At 42.7% G+C, this 24,615-nt stretch overlaps 1 protein-coding gene across 8 annotated transcripts in view; it reads right to left on the bottom strand.

Moving 5' to 3' along the window:
- The window catches only part of PARD3B (par-3 family cell polarity regulator beta), a 792,385-nt gene extending 778,640 nt beyond the window's left edge, over nt 1-13,745 (bottom strand). For 4 of the 8 annotated variants that reach the window (XM_059727093.1, XM_019492031.2, XM_019492032.2 and 1 more), the window contains exons 1-2: nt 13,160-13,389; nt 12,782-12,937 (exon numbers count right to left, since the gene is read on the bottom strand). In XM_059727093.1, the coding sequence (XP_059583076.1) occupies nt 12,782-12,901 (120 nt within the window). In that variant the 5' untranslated portion in view covers nt 12,902-12,937; nt 13,160-13,389. Of the gene's footprint in view, nt 1-12,781; nt 12,938-13,159; nt 13,391-13,516 lie in introns of those variants that run through there. The other 4 variants (XM_059727096.1, XM_059727095.1, XM_059727097.1 and 1 more) reach the window with 2 other exon arrangements.
- Between the last annotated feature and the right edge of the window lie 10,870 nt (nt 13,746-24,615).

Genomic DNA, 24,615 nt, shown 5'->3' with positions numbered 1-24,615 from the left:
AAAGAGGGGAACAAGCAGTACACTTCTTTGAGGATTCTGAGCTCCATATCCTCATAATGAATATTGTACATTTCTTAATTTTGCAAAATAAGACAACAAGCACACTGATTTGCAAAGACTTGTTTCTCAGTCTTCCTTGACTAATCAGCATCTTTATTGAGGAAAGTGCTCACTTGAATCCAGAAGTTTGTTTTTGATCAATAAGATTCTGAAGTCTGTCATTTGTTTTATTAAAAAAAATAATTTGAAAAAGAAATATTATATAATCATGTATTAATATTATTAAAATGTATGTCGATGCTGTTGAAAACAAATTTTGAATTATTAGTTATCATAGCCCTTTCATATCATCACTTTAAAAAACAAACAAAGGCATTTTAATTGATACTCAATTGAAGAGTTGGAGGGGGAAGAGTAACAGGTCTTTGTGGCTAAAACTGCATCTTCCCTCACAACATTAAAGTCATTAGGAAAGCCTAAAGGATGCTACACTCTAGGAGGGACAGGAAGTCTGCTGGTTCAGCAACAGGATTCAAGACTCATGACAGCATGGTGCAGTTCAATTGACCTATCATACAGAGCAAATATAGAAAATAGTGTATTTAATATGAACTATAATGAAAAACAATTTTATCCACTTTTCAAAGGGCTTTTGCCATTTTATACAATATCAATATTTTCAATTGCTTAAATAGAAGCCTCAATAACCTAACATTCTAATAAGTAAAAAAGTGTTTCCCTTTGTGGGGAATAAATTAAAATAAATACATTTTAATTTCATCCAATGCCAAAAGTGAGCCTCTGTGCACATGAGTACGCAAATGACAATCCAACTCATTCGTGAATGAGTGAGTGCCTCCTGTTTGGAAGTACTACCATATTTACTCAAATACGAGATTAGGCTTTTACCCCCCCAATTAACATGGGGGGAAAAAAAGAGCTCCTTGTCTTGTATTTACATACAAGGAAACTTCATTACATACATCATCATTAAACTGCTGCTAAAAGCAGCATGTGCTCAATGGAAGCCAACTATGATGTTGATTAAATGCAGCCAAAACCGTTTGTTTTTTTAGTCATGCTCAAAAAACAAAACACCCAGCCCACATGGGAATCTACCACACGCATGTATTTGTGCAACCCATTTGAACAAGATATGGTAATACCTATTGCATGCAAGCCCCCTCAGTGCTCTTTTTCAAGTCATGGCGAATTACTACACTGAATACATTTCACCTTCTTCACTCTCACAGCTGAGCTGTACCTTTGCTTCCCATTTCCAACTATTCCCATTTCTTCAGCAGCCTTAAATGTCTGGCAAACATCACCAAACAGGGCCCAAAACAGTTCACAAAGAATCCCTGTCACCCCTTCCCTCAACCCGTCACATCATTAGTTTGGCCCCACAGTCCATGTGGTAGAGCCAAATGAGGTTGCCCTGAGCTTCATCTGCATATAAATTATGTATTCAGGGTCATCTTGTATTCAAGTAAATATGGTGAATATAGTATCAACAACTGTGCATGTTAATGGTCTCTCTTCCCTATATAAATTCAAGGCTATGGATCACTTATATATTGAATTTAAAGATTTAATTAGATTTTAGACATGGAAAATAACAAATGTTATGATTTCCATGCCTAGAATCTAATTATTGGAGGGCAATTAGGAAAACAGAAGGGGCTGCTACCAGAATGGGGAGCAAGCAGGCTAGTCCCCCCCCCCCCCCCACACTTGCCTCTCCACTGACTGCACCCCCTGCCATCTTGCTGGAGTGGCAGCAGAGAGGGGGATTTGTCTTGGAATCAAGTAAATATGAAACTTTGTGCAAACATCCAATAGTTTCTTTTTAGAACTCCATTAAAAGTTGAGTATTCTAAAGTTTTGCTGTTTCTCAAATACATCAAACAACTGTAGTAACACCTCTGAACTTAAAAAAAAGCAAAGCAAAGCAAACCAGAAAAAACAAAGACTTATGTCATAGATCTCTAGATCATTCCATACTTGGCATTCTTATTTATAGCATTTCCAGGGTAGCTCTACATGTCTGGTAAATTACTTTAGGCTTTCATATTTTAAGCACAGTATTCAACATTAAATTTAAGCCTGTAATCTGTATTTTCCATTTCATTTATAAAAGCTGAAAAATATAATTTATTTTTCAAGTTAAGACAATACTACTGGACAGCATCTTGTATGAAAAGTTTGACTTCCAGCATGAAGTCAGTTTTTTTCCAAACAGATTATAGAGTACCCAAGAGAGGCCATGAAGGAGAAAACAAACAAACAAACAAACAAACAAACAAACGAACAAGATTGGTATTACTAGAAATAATATCAAAGCTATATGAAGGTGTGTAAATATTAAGGTAACTTCAGTAATTTTTCTTTCTACTTATCTGGAAAAGGACTATATTTTGCCAGGCAGTCACCCATGAACTCCCCCACAGTTGTGGATAAGAACCAATATACCTATTGTATTTCCTTTTATTAGCAAGCTATCAAATTAGCATTTTTAAGTTTGCTTAACAGCTTAATTATGATTTTCACATTCAAGAAAAATATATGAAAGCCCCAAAAATATATTAGAAGCTTGATAATGAACTGTGGTATATTAAGCAGACAAGAGAACATTAAGATGGATGTAGCAATGAATAATTAAGAAATTGCTAAGTAAAACTGGAGGTTAAAATTAGAAGTTATGCTTGTGTAGAAAGTAGATAATGGATTAAGCCAATTAGTGCTAAGGCAAAGACAGAAATAGGTGTGGGTGGGATAACAAAAACGAGAGGCTACTTAAGAAAAGGCAATACTTTCCCATTATTATTCTGGCTCTTAAATGTATAGATTTCACAAAAAACATTCCTAGTTTGCACAAGGAAAAAAAAAAAAAAAAATCACAGGAATTCCTAACATTTTAAATTTTGCATTTTTTTTGTTTGATTTGTTTTCCCCCTGCATTTTGACTTTTCCATAATATCTATGGAAATTTGGACTGTGTTTGCAAATAAGGATACCTAGTTTTGGAGCAAAATAACTTGAAAAAAAAAAAAAAACAAAAAACACAAGTTTTAAAATTAACTGCAAAAAGAACATTTTGTACTTCTGCTGCTGGCTCCTTTGCAGCAACTAGGTTCTGTTCCAAAAGCTACAATTGTCATGTTGTGGGGCAGGCAGGAGCAGACAAAGAAAAAAGATAGACACGTGAAATTATCAAAAAGAATATAGTATTAGAAGAAATCCAAAGGTGACAAAGATAGTCAACCTACAACATTAACCCTCTAAATTCCATTCAACATAGTTTTCTCTTCAGTCAGGAATGTATTACTATTGAGTGGCCTTAACCATTATGCGTGCATGTGCCTCTTGCTCTGCCTCAAATCCCTTTGAGGTAGGTCGACAGGCATGTGTGGGAAACAAAAATGTTCCCTGCACTGTAAGTTTGCAGTGCAGGGAGATAAGTTAGACCCCTGGATATCCAGGGGTCTAAAAAAAAAAAAAAAAAGTCCCTGACCATTCCCTGAGGTAACCAGAGGCTGGGTCCTCCATAGAGACGCTCTGGCTGCCACAGCGGCTCTATGGTTGCCTCTCGCCCTGGTGATGAAACAAGCGGCCACCTAGGTCCTGCCACTGGCCTAGTGTTTCAGCACCAGAGCTCCAGTGCCAGTGAGTAAGGGGTCGGGGGGGACATGGATTTGGGGGTATTTTAGAGAGTGAGACTTTGGGATTTTTTAAAATCAGGGATTTTTCAGTTTTCCAATAGGGAACACCAGAATTCCTGCTAGGGAGGCCAGTGGCAGAACCCTGCTTGCTCAGAGCTGGCACCTTGGACCCATCTGGCTATGGCTGACCTCCTGGACAAATGGGGCCAGGAAGACATGCTTTGACAGTTCAAAGCAGGCCACCACACCCTGAACATCTTCTGAATGATAGCTGCCCAGATGGCCAGGCAAGGGGCACAAATGGCAGTAGTGCCGCACAAAGGCCAACCCTGCAACTGCAGTCCACTGGCAGCTGGCCCAGAGGAGTATGGGTGCATCCACACATGCAAGCACATGCACTTGCAGAAGCTCAAACAGAAGCAGTGCAAATTTGAGTCAGGGCTTTTTGCCTCAGAGCACGTGCTCAGACATGCACTGTGTTGTGGAGCAAATTGTGCTAGTTGGGGCAAAATGACCCCTGGTTGCGGGAGGAGCCAGGCAGGGGAGTTAGAGCCTGGGGCCAGCACCTGTGCCATCCCCAGCAGTATAAAAAGCTGCCCTGTCCAGGCCCCATCCATATAAAGAGCTGCCCTGGCAAGCAGCTCAGGGCTACTCGCTCCCAGGAGCCCGGCCACTTGGTACCTGGGGACACTACCCCTTGTGCTAGCTGGACTGCTGCAGCAGCATCCCGAAATCCATTTTTAAAAATACCCCACAAAAACCATGTTCTTCCACAATTAAAACAAAAGACCACTCCACACACATACATATCAAAAGAGAGAGAGAGAGCACGCGTGCAACCAGTTGGGCAATGCTTTATTGGTATATTTAAAATGTTAAAGCAATGTGGAAGCCTACCAGTGTCTCTATCATCATGATAAAATAAATTCTAAATATCTATGTGTTGATGTGCGAAGAAAACCAAAGTATACATGGTGGGTGCATGACTGGTGGGGAGGTGGGCTTCTTTGCAGGAAGGTGGTAAGAAGGGGTGTGGGGGAAGGCAGGTGGGTGTGTGGTGGGATGTGGGTTGGTGTGTAGGTAAGTGTGGGGTGATTGCTAGGGTGACTGTGGGTGTGGGGGCTGCTCAGGAGGGGTGGGTCCCCTGGCCCCCACAGGGTGCAGCCCTCCCCAAAAACAAAGCACATAGAATCCCCCACCACCACCTCCCCCCAGGGCCCCAACTCCACCCTGGAGGGCCTGGCTAGGCCCAGTATGTGGTCCCTGCATGCCGCGCTGGGTCCTGCTACCATGGGCCCAGCCCGGTCAGGCAGCAAAGGGGCCCCAAGGGTGGCAGGACCTGGCTGGGCAGTGATCAGGAGGGGACAGCAGGCGTCCCCCTGTGGTCCCCCCCCCCCCCACTTACTCACCAGCACTGGAGCCCTGGTGCTGAACACATGGCCTGGCTGGCCACGCATTTCTACACCAAGGCAAGGGGCCAACCATGGAGACGCTCTGGCAGCCAGAGCGTCTCCCTGGAGGACCCAGCTCCAGCTGCCTCAGGTCCCAGACCGTGCCCTTCCCCACTTTTTTTAAGCTTTGGTTTTTTTAGACCCCTGGATATCCAGGGATCTAATTTTTCTCCCTGAGCTGCAAACATTTCGTTCCCACACGTGCCCCTTTCCCCATCTCAAAGGGGTTTGAGACAGGGCAAAAGGCATGTGTGCGCTCATCTGGATGCGCCCTGTTACCAGTACTAATCCAGGTTAGTAGTCAATGAAGTTCACCTACCCTGAGGAATAGACTGGTGGTTGCAGTACAGTTTTTGCCAGTGAAAAACAATGCTGCAAGTCCAAAAGTGCCAGATGTTATGCTACAGGGGTATAGGTTGTAGCTGTGTTGGTCTAAGGACATAGGCAGACAAGATTGTTTGGGTAAATCTGATATCTTCTAATTAGACCAACTCAAATAGTTGGAAAAATTCTTCTTTGCTAGCTTTTGGGTATAAATACCCTTTGTCAGGCTGAAGAAGCATCTGCAGATGTTCATAGATTCATAGATGTTAGGGTCGGAAGGGACCTCAATAGATCGAGTCCGACCCCCTGCATAGGCAGGAAAGAGTGCTGGGTTCAGATGACCTCAGCTAGATGCCTATCTAACCTCCTCTTGAAGACCCCCAGGGTAGGGGAGAGCACCACCTCCCTTGGGAGCCCATTCCAGACTTTGGCCACTCGAACTGTGAAGTTCTTCCTAATGTCTAGTCTAGATCTGCTCTCTGCGAGCTTATGGCCATTATTTCTTGTAACCCCCGGGGCACCTTGGTGAATAAAACCTCACCAATTCCCTTCTGTGCCCCCATGATGAACTTATAGGCAGCCACAAGGTTGCCTCTCAACCTTCTCTTGCAGAGGCTGAAGAGGTCCAGGTGCCCCAGTCTCTCCTCACAGGGCTTGGCCTGCAGGCCCTTAACCATATGAGTGGCCCTTCTCTGGACCCTCTCCAGATTATCCACATCCCTCTTGAAGTGCAGTGCCCAGAATTGCACGCAGTACTCCAACTGCAGTTTGACCAGCGCCCGATAGAGGGGAAGTATCACTTCCTTGGTTCTGTTCATCATACATCTGCTGATGCACGATAAAGTGCCATTAGCTTTCCTGATGACTTCGTCACACTGACAACTCATGTTCATCTTGGAGTCCACTAGGACTCCAAGATCCCTTTCCTCTTCTGTGCCACCAAGCAGGTCATTTCCTAGGCAGTAGGTATGCTGGACATTTTTCCTCCCTAGGTGCAGCACTTTGCATTTCTCCTTGTTGAATTTCATTCTGTTGTTTTCTGCCCATATGTCCAACCTGTCCAGGTCTGCTTGTAGTTGTTCCCTGCCCTCTGGTGTGTCCACTTCTCCCCACAGTTTTGGGTCATCCGCAAACTTGGACAGAGTCCAATTCGCTGATGAAGACACTGAAGAGTATCGGTCCAAGGACCGAGCCCTGCGGGACCCCACTGCCCACACCCTTCCAAGTCAATACCGACCCATCCACTACAACCCTCTAGCCAGTTCACCACCCACCGGACTGTGTAGTCATCCAAGTCACAGCCTCTTAACTTGTTCACCAGTACGGGGTGGGATACCGTATTGAAGGCCTTCCTGAAGTCTAAGTAAACGACGTCAACCCCTACTCCAGAATCCAGGTGTTTTGTAACCTGGTCATAAACAGAGACTAGATTAGTCAGGCATAATCTACCTGCTACGACCCCGTGCTTGTTTCCCCTCAGCATAATTTGTCCTGCCGGGCTCTCGCATATGTGAGCCTTGATAGTTTTTTCAAAGACTTTGCCAAGGATGGAGGTGAGACTGACTGGCCTATAGTCGCCTGGGTCCTCCTTCCTCCCCTTCTTGAAAATGGGGACCACATTGGCCCTTTTCCAGTCCTCCGGGACCTGGGCCGTGCACCATGAGTGTTCAAATATTCCCACCAGTAGCTATGCAACGTCAGCCAGTGCCTTCAGTACCCTCGGATGGAGCTCATCCAGGCCTGCCGGCTTAAAGGCATCCAGTTCTTCCAAATGACTCTGCACCATCTCAGGGTCTACGCTTGGTAGTCTGGCGCCCTGCTGCTGCCTCTCTACAATCCCAGTGAGAGACTCGTCTTGCCCCTCATTTAGGAACACTTAGGCAAAGAACTCATTGAGGAGTTCAGCCTTGTCCCCCCTGTCCGTCACCAATTGCTTATGCCCATTTAGTAGAGGTCCTATTCCACCCTGGGCCTTCCTTTTACTCCCTATATATCTGAAAAACAATTTTTTGTTATCCTTAACTTGGGATGCCATCCTCAGCTCCACGGTAGTTTTGGCCTGTCGAACTGCCTCCCTACAAGCGCGAGCAGAGGAGGTATACTCCTCTTTAGTAATCTCTCCCCATTTCCACTTTTTATATACCCCTCCCAATGTTATGCCAGTGGTTCAAGGAAGGAGGCCAAGTACTGACTTTACATGAAAAGTTAGCTACCCCTTGATCATCTCTACATTACCACTCCAAGTAATAATGAATTAAGACATTAAACCATATTTGAGAAGTGGTTATGGAAACACCCAGCGTGTGTTCCAACTACGAAACCAAAAAAAAAAAGACTTTCTATTTTATGAGACTGCCATGCATGCAAATTAAAAAAAAAAACAAACACACACACACACACACCCCCCAGCATGCAAGACCATGTATGTATCACTTCAAGACAGGATTCTTGAAGATTTCCCTTCCAAAGGGATACTAAACTAAGTTTCATTACATCTGAAAGGAGGTTTATACTGCATTTCATTCTTAGAATTCATTACCATTTTTTTTTTTTTAAACGCACATACATAATAGACACACATCCTTGTCTACATTAACAGCCTTCAGAAGTCTGACCTAAAGTTAACAAGACTGAAAAAATATATCATTGAAGCTTCAATCCCAAGCCCTCTATAAGGGCTTGCCTTCATTGCAATGTTAAACTGCAACCCAAGTATTGTGCCCAATTTGTGTCCCTTCCACATGCAATTTTTTCCAGAGAAACGGGGCTTTTATCTCAAATTTGTCTCTTCTATGAGGGGCTAAAACCTGAGCAAGCAACACTCACCAACTGCCAGCCAACTAACCACACTGAAGTGAGAACACAAGCTAACAATATTCAAGAGCTATTATTTCTTCAACACCTTCCCAAAATCCCCGTCTGGTGTGTACAAGAAACAGAGTTCACTGGGAAAGAATTAAGGAAGCTTACTACAGGACTAAGACCCACAACCTACTCTTTTTACAAGCCTTAGCACCACAAACAAGCAAACGCTATGCCAACACAGACACAACAAGTGTTATTTTACAATATGTCCAGCTCCCACTGAAAGTAATTAACACACAGATAACTCAAGGTAACCCTCTGGAGAATGCATTCCTTAAGACACCAGAAATACCTTAACACAAGTGTCAGAGTAAAAAGGATGATTTAGAACCAGAGAAGTTTTATGAAACATGTAGCTTATCGTATCTTTCTATTCATAGGGAATCACGCACATGCTCCAATCACAATAGGGAAAAAAAAAAAAAAGGCTTGTTAGATTTGCGATGAAGTTGTATTAATATTTGTTTAACAAGAGGCAAGTATTTACTGAAATGAAATGGAGATAGACAGCAACTTATCAAAACAATAAGCGTCAATTCTCAAAAGGCAAGTAGTTGGTTTTATGCTGAGATGTATCAAACTTTGAATATTTTCTTAAAATAATTAGATCTTTCCACTAATAGCTTTTTAAAAGTAATATTGTAATAGGGAGATTTCCCCCCCCCCCCCCAATAGACCAGTAAGCAAACAGAGACTGAACAAGAGATCTAAACATTTTAAAAGTCGCATTAGAAATCAGAGTTTAGGCTTAACAGTATTTTAAAGAGTGTAGTTCTTACTGTACAGCTTCCCAGATAATAATGATTCAGAAAGTTTCTTTTACCAACTTTAATTGTAACTGAGCCTTTATGAACAAATCTTGCCAGTGGGAGTGTGTCAGGTGACCAAACCAAGTTTCTTCACAAAATGCAGCAGCTACAGTAAGTAAAGTGCCCACAAAAGTTTCAGCTATTTATTTACAAGTAGTCATATTGAAAACCAGCTAATGAGTAACAACAAGATGGGGTGGGATATCCTCCAAGTCTGTATTGTATCAACCACTTCCCTTTAGAGTAAGGAAGATGAAAATAGATATAGCAATGCAGTGAGACAATACTTACTTCTAGCCTTTCACTCATCCTTAATTTCCCCAACTTGACAGAATTAAACTATTCATACTAACAGCATAATAACAAGCATTTAGTGTCAAGATCACTATTCTGCAGCATAGGCAGAGTATCTAAACATCATAATAACTGCTAACTTTTTAAGTCTACTAGCAAATTGCCCATCAAAAACCGCCCTTCTCCCCACCTCCCCCCCCCCCCCCCCCCGGCTTGCTAACCCTAACCCCACCCTGCACTACCACCTCCCAGGAGCAAGGAGGGAGCTTGCCCCACCATCTCCTCCATCCCCCTCCGCCAGCACCCCGTGCTGCCGCTGCTTCCAAGGAAGAGGGCCCGGGGGAGCTTTATTATATTAAAATTAGAAGCTGCCACATATTGTGTACTCATACTGTACAAGTAGATGTCAATTGACTATCGCTACACTGTTCCATTTGTTATGCTTTTTATTTTATTTATTTATAGAAAAAGTTAATTTGAGAAAGAGTAGAGGAAGGGATAACAGGGCCAGTCCATCCAAGAGAACAACACCAACTCATAGACACCAAGAATTACTGTGAATTCTCAAGTTTGATATAAAGCAATTAAGCAACCCAAAACTGTGAGAGTCTTCCAGTATTCCCCTCCTGTGACAGCACAACCTCCAATGATTTAATTTAGATATGTAAGTTTCTATATATTTTGAATTAAATTCTAAGATGGCCAACAAAACTTGCCAAAAGCCAACTAGTCAAGAAGCAAAGTGTATATTTAACTGTGCAACCCACAGTGAATTTAAGAGGCACACATTAAAGCTTCATTAATTGAATTATCTATCTAAACCTAATTCTAATCTGTACTGCAAGTTTCTCTATAGATTTATTTGGAATCATCTTAGATTCATTTAAAGTAGTTTCATATCTCTCCCTTCCCGTCATTAAATGGTGGCAAGGTTTTTTTGGGTTTTTTTTTTTGTTTTTTTTAACTGAAATGGACTTGTGTCTTTTTTGTCCCTTTATGCCATATGAAGAGAGCCTAAAGAACATTTTTGGGTTGGGTTTAAATCTTAAAAAAAAAAAAAAAAAAAAAAACACAACACCCTTAATAATAATATCAATAGTATTAACTGTAGTCTTCAATTTCTTTTGAAGAGCTTATTGGATGATGGAGAAAAAACTCAATTTAAGAAAAATACTGTGTTTCAAGTGTTACCCAAGTTGAATTAGTTAAGTGCCAGCAAAAAATTAAAAGGTTGACAGTCAGACTAAAAACAAACAAAACAAAACAAAAAACTTTGCTCACCTTTTCAACTGTTCAGCGCCTTCACTCAAAACACTTCTTAAGTAATTTAATTAGTTCTCCATAGACTAAACTACAAGAGACATTACAAATAGAGCCAAACAGGAAATATTACAAAAGTTTTGGGACTCTTTATAAGTCATAAAGCAAGAAGAAGGGGACAAGTTTAGCAGTCACCTTCAAGCGGTCCTCATGAAAGCTACAACAACCTTTCGGCTAAACTTTGTCTTCACAAGAGCAAAGCAAAAACTCAAAAGTAAATCCCCAAAGTTGACCTAGATCAGGGGTGTCAAAATTACCCATGCCTCAGCCCAGGGCAGAAGCAGTGGAGTCAGTAGGGTAAGCAGCCACAGGCTAAAAGCTATAGCCACTGGGACCCAAGAGCTCCGAATTCTACAGGAAGCCATGCCCCCATCCTAGCCACCCTCCCAGTTTCCATAGCCCACTGCTACCTGGGTATGTTCAACATCCTTGATCTAGATCAAAGAAAATTCTGCTTCTGATATAAGCAGTTATTCATACAGAACTTGTACTTATCTGAACAGTTTATCACATTCTAACAATCCAAAACCCAACTACAGTATTTCCTAACTTCCATAGTACCACTTAACTTCTAATCCTCAGATAATTGTGAACAGGTAAGGTATACACTTAAATACATATGCTATGCTTTGTATTATATGCATTTAATACCTACAAAATACAAATGTCTACATATTAACAAAACAAATATAGTAATGTTCACTATACACAGTACCTTGTATACTCCAGGACTCCTGAAGCACCATTTAATAAAATGTAAGCAAAGTACTACAGATGCCTGTGCAATCAAACATGGAAGCCACAATGACCTTTACCATAGCTATCACAATCTTAGACATCAATAAACTTCTCATTTTGGTCAAAGCTTCTATATACCAGTCCCAAAATACCCTTGCATGGAAGAATTAGCACTTCAGCATCAATTTATACAAGAAAGCCTCAAGATAGAGGGGTCAAATGCTTTGGCTGCTATCACAAAGTATATGGACCCAAGTACATCTGGAGGCATTTCAGAAGGGTGGCTGCAGCAGGAATATAAAATGTAGCAAAGCCACTCTGGCTTTAACTCCTGGTTCATCCAGTGTTAAAGTTGGAGCAGTTTAGCTACAATTGTATCCTTCCCAGCTCCCTCACACTTAACAATTAGAAGATTACAACTTCTGCCCCTTTTTGAAACAGCTCCAAAAAGGTACTGGTGTCCATAACCCAAAAAGTAGACAAGTGACAGATATGAAGTCAGAGCTCAAGCTCCTGAGCACCGTAAGTAGCAGCTAAATCACAAGGTTCAGTCCTGCGAGCCTTCACTCATGTGAGCAGTCACTGAAGTTCTCACGAGATGAAGGATTTGCAGATTCAAGCCTTTAAACTGAAAATAAGGGTCAATGTCACAAAGGAATTATTCACTGGCCTTGTGAGTCTATTTTATCAACCAGAAACCAGCAAAACAAAACCTAGATACATTTTTAATTGCAGAACCATGTAGGACTCTGGTGAGCATAGGAATAGCACTAAATCACACAGATTTTGCTGGAGAGACAAACCATGCATGACAAGCTTTGCGCCGTCACAACCAAAACAGGTGGCATCTTGAACACAGGAGCCGTTAACCATTGAGAATAAACCACTCGAGCTTGTTAGCTCAACGGACACATTTCCAGCTTGTCACGATCAACTGTTCCTGCAAACATTTGGCAGCGCCGTTCAAAACATTAGCCCGCAGATCTCTGCTGGGGCTGCCGACTCCCAGCCCTTCATTGCTGCAGGAAACCATACTGCTGAAGGAAGGAGTTGGAGCCTTTCCCCAAAGAGCTATGCATAACCTTCAAGTGCTAGGACTTAGTACCCCAGCCACATCCACCTCCTGCTAGAGGAGGGGTAGCCTCATCTGCTACCAACTGCACAGGCTCCACGCACAAAATCGGGCAGACACCGAACAGAACGGGCCAGCCCAGCCCGGGGCGCATTCGGGCCGCAGGGCCAGCCGTGGGGTCAGGTGGCCCGTGGCAGGCGGTGGGCGAGGGGCGGGCCAGGTGGCGGGGTGGGCCACGTCCCTTACCTTCTCTTTGGTTTTGAGGTACCGCTGGAGCGCCTGCTGGGTCAGGTCGCAGACACGGAGCTGCCCATCCTTGCAGGGAACCACGATCCCCGTCTTGCCAAAGCAGACGGTCACTTTCATCTCAACAAGTGGCGCCAGGCAGGGCCAAGAGCACAGCTAGGACAAAAAGAGAGCGGGAGGGAGGCTTAGAAACACAGAGAGAGGAAGCGAGAGAGAGGTGCCCTACTCCCCAGCGCTGGCCGGAGGGGGGGGGGGGAGGGGGTTGGCAGCGCAGCGCAGCGGGCCCAGGAGCAGGTGCCTGCGCCCCGCGGGGCAGGGCAGGGCAGGGCAGGGCAGGGGGCTCCCACGCCCCAGCCCCGGGCCCCCGCGGCGCCTCACCCCGGCCAGTGGCGGCGGAGCCGGGAGCGCCCCCGGCCCGACCCGGCCCGGGACCCTCCCCCAGCTGCGGGGCAGGAAGGCGGTGGGAGGGAGCGGGGCGAGCGCAGGCCGGGCTCAAGGTGGTTCCGCGGCGCCTCCTCGGGGGGCGGGAGCGCGGCCTCCACTCCGGCCGAGCCGCAAGGGCGGGAGGCAAAAACTTGGTGCCCCGAGACGCGCTCCGCCACCAGGGCCCGGCCTGCCCGGCTCTTAAAGGGGCCGCAGCCGCCCGCGCAGCACCTGACTCGCCGCCGCCCCGCGTACACACACACACGCGCGCGGCCCGCCCCCGGCCCCGGCCCCGGCCCCGGCCCCACGCACCGCAGGCCCCGCTCCTGGTGGGCCAAGCCCGCAGCAGGCCTGGGGCCCAGCCGGGGTGGCAGTGGGCGCCGCCGCGGCTTGGGGTTTTTGTGGTTCAACAAGGGAAAGCGAAAGCGCGGGGGAGGAGCCGGTGGCCGCATCAACCCGGGCGCGGCCCTGCTCTGCCACCGGCTCCGCTCTGGTGCCAGGCAGAGCCCCGCTTCACACGGCTCCGGCCGCTCGCGGGCCTCCTTGGGCATCCGCAACGGGCCGCCGCACCACTGGGGGCGCCAGCCCTCCAGGACTGCCCTGGGGCATCTCCACACCCACGCCTCGTGCCTCCCGAGGCTGGGCCGCACGGAGACCGCCTGCAGGCCATGGTGGAGGTGAGCGGGGACCGCTCGTAGGCCGTGGTGGTGGGCAACCGCCCACAGACTGCCAGCGGGGTTGGCAGGAACGGGGGAGAGGAGGGTGAACAGTGAGCACCCGCAGGCACCGCCCGCACCATCAGCAGCAGCCAGCCTCAGGGAGTTCACGTGCACCCCCTACACATCGCCAGTGCATCTCCAGGAGACTGCTAAGAGCCCCCCAGGAGATCAACGGCGGGGCATTCATTAAAATGAATATGAAACGTTGAATCCAATTTATACAGTAGCCAGGTGGGTTTTTAAAACGTAACAGTGCATTTGCCTTCCTGATGTAAAGTCTGCACGCCATAATCCGTAACCGATCTACACAAGCATACAGGCATGTTCACGTTGTGAGTCACGGGTACACTGGCACTCTGGAGACCTCCTGGACAATAGATTCAAACAGAGCTGGGGACCCTAAGCAAAACGGCCGCCAGTTGGAACCCAAAAACAAATCCCCTGAAAACATGCTCCCACCAGAGCAAATATTAGGCCTGATCTTGCAAGCATCACGAACACGTGCACACCGCCTGTACACTATGCCACAGCAACAGATTACTGCTTGGCCAAAAACAAAACAAAAATGGAAGGAGAGCAATGGAGGCACAGATTTTAATGGCATATTCTGGCCACAAACTTACAGTGTTGGCTTGTTAGCAGTTACTGCACGTGTTCAGTGGTTTAGGAAGGTTTCATGGGTCCCATCTCTGCCTTACATGTATTATGCAATTAACAGGTTATTCATGCCATATAATTTTGCAGGCTACACCTGCAATGTAACTAGCACACCATAAAACGGTGCCTCCAGCTATAAAGTTAGAGCTGGAAAATGTTACAGCTAAAAAGTGTTAACAACTTTATAGCTGGTTTCTCTCCCACTTTCATTTCAACATGTAGCATAGCTAATGGTGGGAAATCTGCGTGGTGTGTCATGCAGGCACCCTCCAAGAGCCAAGTTAGCCGTGACGTGGAGGTTCTGTGATAGGCTGTCTCCTGGGAAAAGTAGGTCCCAATACTTATACCATTTTGGATACCGACTCTAGGTTTTCTATTTTACCAGTCATCTAATAACACAAGGGACTTAAAATTTTCTAGCTGTGGGGAACCCAAAGTGTGTTTTGCTGACAGATTTCTGTCATGATAGAAAAATAACTCTGAAGCTCTATAAAGTTCAGGGGAGGCATAAAATGTGTGTGTGTGTGTGTATGAAATGGTCACAGCATAACTACTGAAAATCATCTTAGAAGATTCAAAGACATGTTAAATTTGTGCACCAAATAATAATAATAGAGTAAATGTCCTGTCGAAACCTTGCATTTATATTTAAATAGGGAATATCAACAAAAGGTGAAAACCTTGTATGAGGAACATCAATATACTTACTGTTCAATAGCTTTTGCACAGGGGTGGACAAAATGTGGCCTGGGGTCCAGATGCGGCCCGCTAGGCCATTCTGTCCAGCCTGCAGGACCCCTAGAAAATTTAGAAAATTAATATTTATCTGCCCCTGGCTGCCTGTCAGGAGGCCCTCAATGGCTTGCCAAAACTGAGTAAGTGGCCCTCCACCCAAAATAACTGCCCACCCCTGGCTTATAGGTTATGCATAGTATTCCAAGTAATATTTACTACATTTTATACTATTTGCAATACATGCCTTAAATGTTTGTTTACTATGAAACTGTTTGGCACTCTGTCTTTTGAAGCTGACTGGGAACTATTAACACTTATTTATCAACATTTTATACACAGTAGTCCTAGGGTTTAATTCCAGAAACAACTTTCTCTCAGAACTGGCCTGTTCTTCATAAAAGTTAAGCTAAGGTGCAGGAAGAAGGGAAGTGTAATAGAGGTGTACATAATACTTGTCTGTTCTCAACAGTTGTCTATCCTGTTACACATGTACGGGGTCATCAGGAATTATTACTGAAAATCAGTCTTCTGTCACCGAAGAAACTAAATACCTGGAAAACAATATTACTCCAAGATGTACTTGAGGGCCAGAAGTTTCCAAACCATCAAGAAGCTATAGGATTAGATATCCCTTATGTTTGACACCCACAGCAATAAAAAACCAGAAGAGAACCCCGGGTAGTAATTCTGGAACAGAGGATTCCATTTAACCCTTTTTATTTTTATTGAATTGGGGGTCTGTTTTCCTTTTCAGAGAAGAATAGAATTAGAGTCACTATTAATGAAGTAATTACATCGGAATACGGCCTTGTAATTCACGTGGCATTCTATCACACCTGACTGACATCCATGTTGAAGTCTCGGAAGCCCAGGACTGAATGAATGCGAACATTCAAATTTAAGCCTTGCATAGGAATCACCTCCAAGTTAAGGTTAGGAAATACTGGCAAGACAGTGTTAAAAAAATAGTAATTTACAGTATCATTTCTATAGCTACCATACTTTCTCCCATAAAACACATACCTTTCCCCCCCAAACCAGCCAAGAGAAATTGGGGTACACATTATATGCAAGAAATACAGATCCCCAGGGATTTGGAGATTTGTCAACAGGGAAGTGGGGGCAGCGTTAATTGCCATGGCTCCCAGAGTGGCTTTGGGAGCCAAGGCAATTAATGCTGCCACCACTGCCCCACTGCCAAATCTCCATATCCTTGGGGAACCCCCAGGCTGGATGACATAATCCTGTGAATTGTATTATGCCACTGCTTGGGTCAGACCTGGTACATCATATCGAGCTGGCACCCACAGTCTGTCTATAGCCGGATCCAGCATGTGGTCCCAAGCCCGGGACACCAAATCAGGCCAACGTGTGGGATCAGTCTGTGATTGGACCTGGTACACAGCCCCAGACTCATCATGTGGCCCGAAACCTGGCATGCCAGACTGGGCCAATATATGGAGTCAGGTCGTGGCTGGACCCAGCACATGGCACCAGACGTGATGCACCAGATCAGGTCAAGACACAGGGTCAGTCCATAGCCGGATCTAGTGTACAGTCCCAGACCCAGTGTGTGGCCCCAGGCTCAGCATACTGGATCAATTATTTACTCAGATTGCAAGGTAAACATTTTTTCTTCAAGCTGTCTGTCAAAAATAGGGTATATGCTATATTTGGGGGCATATTATGCATGAGAAAATATAATAACAATAATCAATCTTTTGCTTTTACCTGCACTTTGTTCAAAGATCTCAGATTATTCAGAAATGATTAAGCCTCACAATATCCTTTGTGATAGAAAAATATGCATGCAGGAGCGGTAAAGCCACTTACTTAAACACGCTCAGAAGCATATTCCAAGTTCTGCTGCTAACAAGAAAACACAAGTTTTGACACAGTTTTTAGTGGTAAGCAATGCAACAATCCTATACTTTCCCTCTTGAGGCTTTTGACAGCAGTAACCATGGCGCAGAAGGCAGATGCTATCAAAAGCACTATCAGTTCATCATCTAAAATGATCAAACTCCTTTAAAGATATAGTCAACTTAAATACAGTTCATTCCAAAGATGTAATACATTCCAAAAAAATATCTGTTAAAGAACGTTAAGATTGCAAAATCAAGCCCTCCAAAGTTCGGAATTGGCTGAATTAAGATTCCTTATACAACCTTAATTCAACTGTCTTGTTCACATTCATTATAATGCATTTTTAATTACATTTTCATATTTTTGTCTGGGCTTTAAAGCAGATGCCATTTTTGCGTGGGTTTAAAAAATCCCACAATTTAAATCAATCTAACACAGGATTTTTTTTAACATTAAAAATTGTCAATATTCAGTATGTAGCAAAGAGATATTTTTTCGATCCATGTTGTCAATACCACCTTCAATCACTAGGAACAAAATATGTTAAAACTGGCAAGAGTCATGCTCTTTGAACATTACTTTTCATTTCTCCTACCTTTGACAATGAAAATCAATGTCGGTTTCACTTTGTTCCGAGTTTCACTTTCAAGATTCAGGAATGCAAGGTTTGGATTTTAAACAATGCAGAAGTATGCTTTTTTATTTATTGTACCAGTTAACTTTTAAAAAATTAGGAAAAATATTCTATGTGAAAGCTATATAAAACCTTATTTTTCCGAGCTGTAAATTTGGACCAAAATTATGATAGCATGAGATAACAGAATAGTGATATGGCCTGGGAAAAGTAAGATGATACTTGGTGAATATTTGTGATGTGATTCTTAACTCACTTGGAACCAGATTTTCTGCTGATCTAACTCTACTAATGTCACTGGAATTAAGTCAGCAAAGTATCTGTTTTTTATATCTGTGCATTAGAGGAATATAAAGGGTGTGATTGAATATATTACTGTATACTGTACTCACTGCAATGCCAAGGTAAAAGAGTGGAAACCAAATTAAGGTAATCCAGGGAATCTTTTCTGAATATAATACAAAACCTCACAATGGCCGTGCCTCTCTGATTGGGATGATAGTAGTGTGTATGCTGGTGAAAGAAAAAGAAAGGAAAAGGAAAGGATAAGTTACTCTGGAAACTGGATTCTTGGACATGGGCCCCTACCACCTGTACTTAGTTATTGGTTACATGAAATTTTATTAAAATAATGTTTATAAAGTTTAGAATGTGCACTCTTGTCTTTGTCAGTGTTTTAATCTTTTTCTAACATGTATTTGACCTAAAGTTTAAATAAGAAATGAGAGAAATTACCAGCAATTTGTATTGGCAATTGAATGTCATCTCAGGATTTCATATGCGCCATCCCACAGGCCTCTTTCTCTCATCTCCATGTAATTCACTGTATACAGAGGCCTGTCAGGAAGATTATTTCCAAACAAGGGTATAATAAGCTGAGAAAACTGGTCAAATTTGTGTTTTTTTAATTTTTTGCTCAGGTGGGAAGTTTAGAAAAAATTTCAGCAGGTTCTGTTCATGGTATCTTGTTCTCAATCCAATATAAAAGATCTTGCAACTGAGTAAGGTTTGCCAGACTTCATCTTTCCTTCTTTATAGGCCCTCTTACTGAGATGGAAATGGAGTGAGTCAGGTTCTTAGTGCCAGTTTCAGCTTCATTCCTGATATTGAAAGCAATCTGTTGAAAGTAGGAATAGAATGTGTGTGTGACAAGGGATAGCATTCAGGGGATGTTCATATGTCACATGTAAGCCTTGAAATAGTCATGTCTTTAAACCCATGAGGCTGGACACCTGTATTCTCCACCCAGCAGGACCTCTCCCTTGCTTGAAGCTTCTATATAATAGAGTGATACATTTGCTTACTGATTTGAACAACTGTGATTTCATACCTAACCTCAGTTCTATATGTCTCTCTTCTTGCTCAAAGATGTACCTAAGTACATAATCTGGTTTATGATTATCTAAGGGGGGGGGGAGCAAGATTTAACAGACCACCACAAGATTGTCCCTAATGTCTGTTTGTCATTTCCAGAGTAAATTCACTTATAGTTTTTAGTATTGGTTACCTTTAATTTTCTTATACACATCTGTGTCATAAATTGTTCAGTTTACAGCCATGTTTCTACTTATAGCACCAAAACTCATGTTTGCTGTTATTGGCCTCAGTATACTTGTTCTAATGAATACAATATATTTTTTAAAAGAAAAAGTCTAAGCCATTAAAAAATAATGTAATTGGTAGTATGTAAAGGTGGCTTAAGCAAACATTTGTCTGGGATGGTTCAGAGAACAATTATCCTACCTTGAGCAAGAGGTTGGACTACAATGATCTCCTGAGATCCCTTCCAACCCTATTTTTCACTACATTTCAATTGCAATTTTTAACAGATACTTATCTGTTCTTATTACTTGGTAAATTATTTCTTTACTTTATATTTACCCTTCTTCAGGGGCTAGGAAGGGGATGTAGGCTCTGAAACCAGTGAAGCCAAGGAATATGTGGTATTAATACCAGGGCATGTCTACACAAGACATTTACTGCATGGTAGACTAATTAGCTGCACAGTAAACATCTCGGCATCCACACGTGCCCCTATTAGTAAACTAAGTAAACTAATTTAAGGTAATCCAGGGATAAATACAGTGGCAATGCGTAGTGGGTGCACAGGGCTGCATGTACACCCCCTGAGAATGCTGGTGCACCCCCTGACAGCCAGCGTTCCCCAATTAGATGACAGGCAGGAGGGGCAGGCAGGTGTGCTGGTACCCCACTGAGAGCACCAGCTGGGGAGTGGGGGCACCGGGAGAAGTACCACTGGCACTTCTGGGCACACCCCTGGCCCTTCCAGGTCAGCACAATCGGCCGCAGGGGATCCCCCCCCGGTCACTGGCTGGCTGCTGGGGGGGCAAGTGTGTCCCCTGACTCAGAAGGCACCAGTCACCCATGGATAAAAACAAGTACTATCCTGTTGCAGAGTAAAAATCTCCAGAGCAGAGCAAGTGCAGACACTTGAGGGCCTGACTATAGCACAAGGGTACTTCAGTTTGGGCACTGCCTGCCACCTAGCCCCACACTGCTTCAGCCAGTCCCGCCACAGCATGTTGAGCTGGGGAGAAGCAGCCCTAGGGGTTGACCCCCCCCAAATCTCCCTGCCAGCCAGGCTGCTCAACCTCAGCTCAACATGCTGCACTCCCAATCACACATGCAGACGCTCCAGAGCTTACTGCTGTACATTAATAGTCATGTGTAGATGTGCCCCCATAGTCTGATCAAGAAGAAATGTCTTAAAAGGGAAGAGTGAGCATGGAGTTAGCTTGATATATTGGCTCCACTCCCCGCTTTACTTACCTCCATTCCTTACAATGGAAAAGACATAAGCACTCAACTATTTCTTCCTTTTACTTATTCTAATCCAGTGTTCTTCAACCTGTGGTCTGTGGATCCCTGGGGTCCACAAAAGATTACTATGATCAATCAAATGTATGTTAATACCTACACTTAAATTTCAAAGGGGTCTGCATCTCCATTTGAAATTTTCAAAGGGGTCTGCAAATGAAAAAGGTTGAAAACCACTGCTCTATTCTGTTCATTACCCACTCCAAAAGGTTGTCTAGCTCTACTTGTATTTGCCTTCCCTAAAATGTTGATCTGCTTTTCATTGTTACTGCAATATTTGAAAAGATGTTAAATCAGTGCTTAAATATTCTTCAGCCTTTAACTAAAGATGCCTTAGCATTATCCTCTTTTTCCAGATGGTCCATTTCCTGTATATTTCCAAAATAATCCAGCTATATTTTTTTTACCTTCTCAACGGCAAATATTCCTCCTCTTCGTGTATACAGTACATATTGTTCTTTTTGCTTCCGCGACAGTGTCAGAGATTTCTTCAAGAATCCCAAAGTCACAACCTGCATGACCTGGAAAGCAAACGTGTTTTGCTGATCACCTTCATCTTATTAATGAAATCAACTATTTCCCATATGCCATCTCCCATTATGTTCACATTTATATTATACAAGCTTCAAACCCTTTTGTTAATATATATTTACAGTGATGCTCTGATTCAGCAACAGGGGTATCGGAGTCATTAAATTTTGGAATCCATCTTCTCCAGTTTCAACTATGTTACTGTGAGCAGCAATAATATACCTTACTGATTCAGTACAGACTGAATCTCATGATGATGCAGTAGTCTTTGAATACAGTGCTAACACACGGCCCCAAGCTAGGCGGCAGCTTCTTGGTATTTTTGTGAAAAATAAAAAAGTAGTACTGAGACATTTTGTTTTCTAAATACAGCTGAAATGGTGCAGCTATTTCACTAACAAGCAACAGAGCTTATTTCCAATAGCAATATCCAGTCCTTTGAATGACAAATTAAGTCTTAGAGGGCAACATCATCTTTGTGTTAAAATTGATGGTAAAACTTCCAATGACTTCACTGGTGCTGTGATTTGGAGTAGAAGATACAAAAATGCTCAACATTCTAGATTCTGAGTTCATTTTCTTACTAGTTTTGTGGAAGTTCTGAGAAAGGATATCTATACTTTATGGTTCCACATATCATTTCTCTTTCTTAATTCTTTTGAAGATGACCAATGTGCTCCAGCTAACAAGTGTGTAATTGTTTAGCTACTGCATTGTTTAGTTAGGACTGCATTTTTAGTAATGGCACAAAATTACAAGCAATTTGTTAGTGTTTGTACAGCTTTTCAGCTCCTCACTCTTCAATAAGAGAATGAATAGCATTTTGCATCAATAGACATCAGCATTTACAAAAGGGTTTTTTAATGATCATTTTGCTATTTTTTCTCCTGAAGTCCTTAGGCCTGGAGATACTTTTTAGCATTATGGAGAAGTTTCACTGCTTCCCTACAGTGAAAAATACAATGCATCAAGCTTTTAATAAGGTTTTACTGTGTTCTCACTCCAACACCCTGTTTTATTTTCATTTGATTCTATCAGGATTTTATTCATTTATATTCAGCCATGCTGTGCATTCATTCCATCAGACACCCTGAAATCTTTAGGAAGCTTTCTAATAACAATTAAACTACAAATGCTTTGTAGACATTGTTGTCACTCCTGCTCTCCCATACTTGACTTCAGTTGGGTTTCACAGGCATAATAGAGAATATTTGGTTCATTTTCTCATGAATATGTGCCTTCTGGTCATACCTAGACAGGCTTTGTGCAGTATGCTCAGTCATTTAATTGCATCCTTGCTGTTACAGCATTTCTCCACTTTCACTAATCCATGTTGTCTTTTGCCAACTGGAGCAGCAACACTCATGCTGGCTATGCTTAAATATGTGGAAAACAGGAAGAGATTTTCCAAAGGCTTCTCAGTATGTCAGGCAAAGTGCCACCAGTTTCCCTTGTCCTCCAGTTATTTGCTGTAGTTTCTCCCCTTCGTTATTACATGTTAAAAACCTTGCTTCTCTCCTCTTTGCTGCTACTTGTGAGCCATTTTACTCCCACCTTATGAGCACTCCCTCTGTATTAATACAGTGACAGTGGGTAATAAGGCCTTTGTCATCTGCACAGTTTGGCACGAAGACTACCTACTCATTTACGTGACACCGAATCTTCCGCTCTAATGTTCTTCACTAGGGTGTCTAAGCCCCAAAAGCTGGTAGATATTTTAGCATAAGAAGAAATTCAGATAACCAGACTGTCCAGCAACACTCTATCCTTTGCCATGGGAGTTTAGAGGTGCCCTCTGATGGCTCCAGTTGTGCCTAAGCACACAAGGCAAAGGAAAAAAGTTTGTCATATAAGTTTCTGTTAATTACATTGAACCCTTAATGGCTCAGGGTTTGATCTCAACACGTACAGATTCAGAACACTGCAAGTGAAAATGGAAAGTAAAAATCTCTGAACTGAATATGGGAGTTCAGTCATGCATTATCATACAACTGCTGCACAGACACAACTTATTCATGTTTAGTAGCAGGATTATGGCATTAGGTTCTGTTCTGTAAGCTCTTCTTATTTAACAAAGCACCTTTTAGTATGTCTTTAAGTCCCACTTACTTAAAATGTGTGTTTGCCTGAAAAGGAATGAACTCAAGAACATGTTAATACAGAACTGAAGCCTAAAAGACCAAACACTTCAGCTGTTCTTTTTAAGGTTACATTTAGGCACCCGGATAAATGACCTGCACTTCATAATTGTTGAGCACCAAACAGTGTCCTGTGACCTCAGTGACTGATGACACCAGCTGAACATTAGAGAGACTTCTTTGGCAGTGAGCACATCAGAACCAGGAAAGTATCCCAAACATAAAGTAAGTAAATATGCCAAAACATTAGATCTTTTGGCAAAAGCTTCTCTCATGTCTCAGACTGTTTCATTAGAGGCCTGAATCTTTTCCCATTGCCTATGGAGACAGAATCTTCCAAAACTTTCTCTTTACATCACTGTAACATTGCTGACAGTCTGTCAGTCTCTTCTGAAACAATTTACATTAAATCAATAATATTTTGCCATTATTTTTTTTTCAAACATGCTAGAGCCCATTTCAGTAATTAACAATTTTAATGATGCAGTACACCACTCCCACTACAGCACCATCATACTTGACTATGAGGGACTTATCACAGTGACAGCACCATAGATGCTAAGTCCATATTATTCCTGTTTTAAAAATGGGAAATTAAGGCACGTAGATTTAAGGTCAACACTTTTAGACGTTATACACTAATATCAGGTGCCCTCATTTCTTGGTGCTCAGCTTAAGACACTATAGGCCTTGACTTAAAGAGGTGCTGAGCCCCAATAACTCTAAATGAAATTTGGAGGAGCTGTATACATCCAAAAGTTGTTTGAGATTTTTGAAAATGTGGTCCTAAATGACTTGTCTGTGATCATGTGATACAGCTGGGAACATTACCCAGAAACACATATACATTTTCTTCTGCTCTAATCACTAGACTATTTTTTCATACTGCAAGAAAGGAGGTTTTCATGTTAGCTTCGGAATGAAATTCCAGAACTTGCATTACATGGATATGTAACACTTTCTCATCCATTAGCCTGAGAGAATTAAAAAACACCCATTAATTTCACAAGAAAAAATATTTTGACTTGTTTTGCTGGTTGTTTCATGCCACTTTTCATACTTTAAAACACACAATTTTCATCCTGTCATGCTAATTTTGTTTATATTTGGATTCATTATTAAATAACTTTGAACCAAGAATAATGATTTTTTAATATTATGAAATAATTTTATTGGTTTTTAGATGCTCTTCAATTAATTCAACAAAGTGTGAAATTCACCATTTTTACAATAACTAACCCATGAAATCTTTCTCTGTTTCCCCCCATGATTTACATGGTATGGATTTTTCAT

The sequence above is a fragment of the Alligator mississippiensis genome, chromosome 4 (genome assembly GCF_030867095.1).
Source record: "Alligator mississippiensis isolate rAllMis1 chromosome 4, rAllMis1, whole genome shotgun sequence".
NCBI lineage: Eukaryota > Metazoa > Chordata > Crocodylia > Alligatoridae > Alligator > Alligator mississippiensis.
Note: the sequence above shows the minus strand (reverse complement) of the source record. Positions and strands in the feature narration are given on the sequence as shown.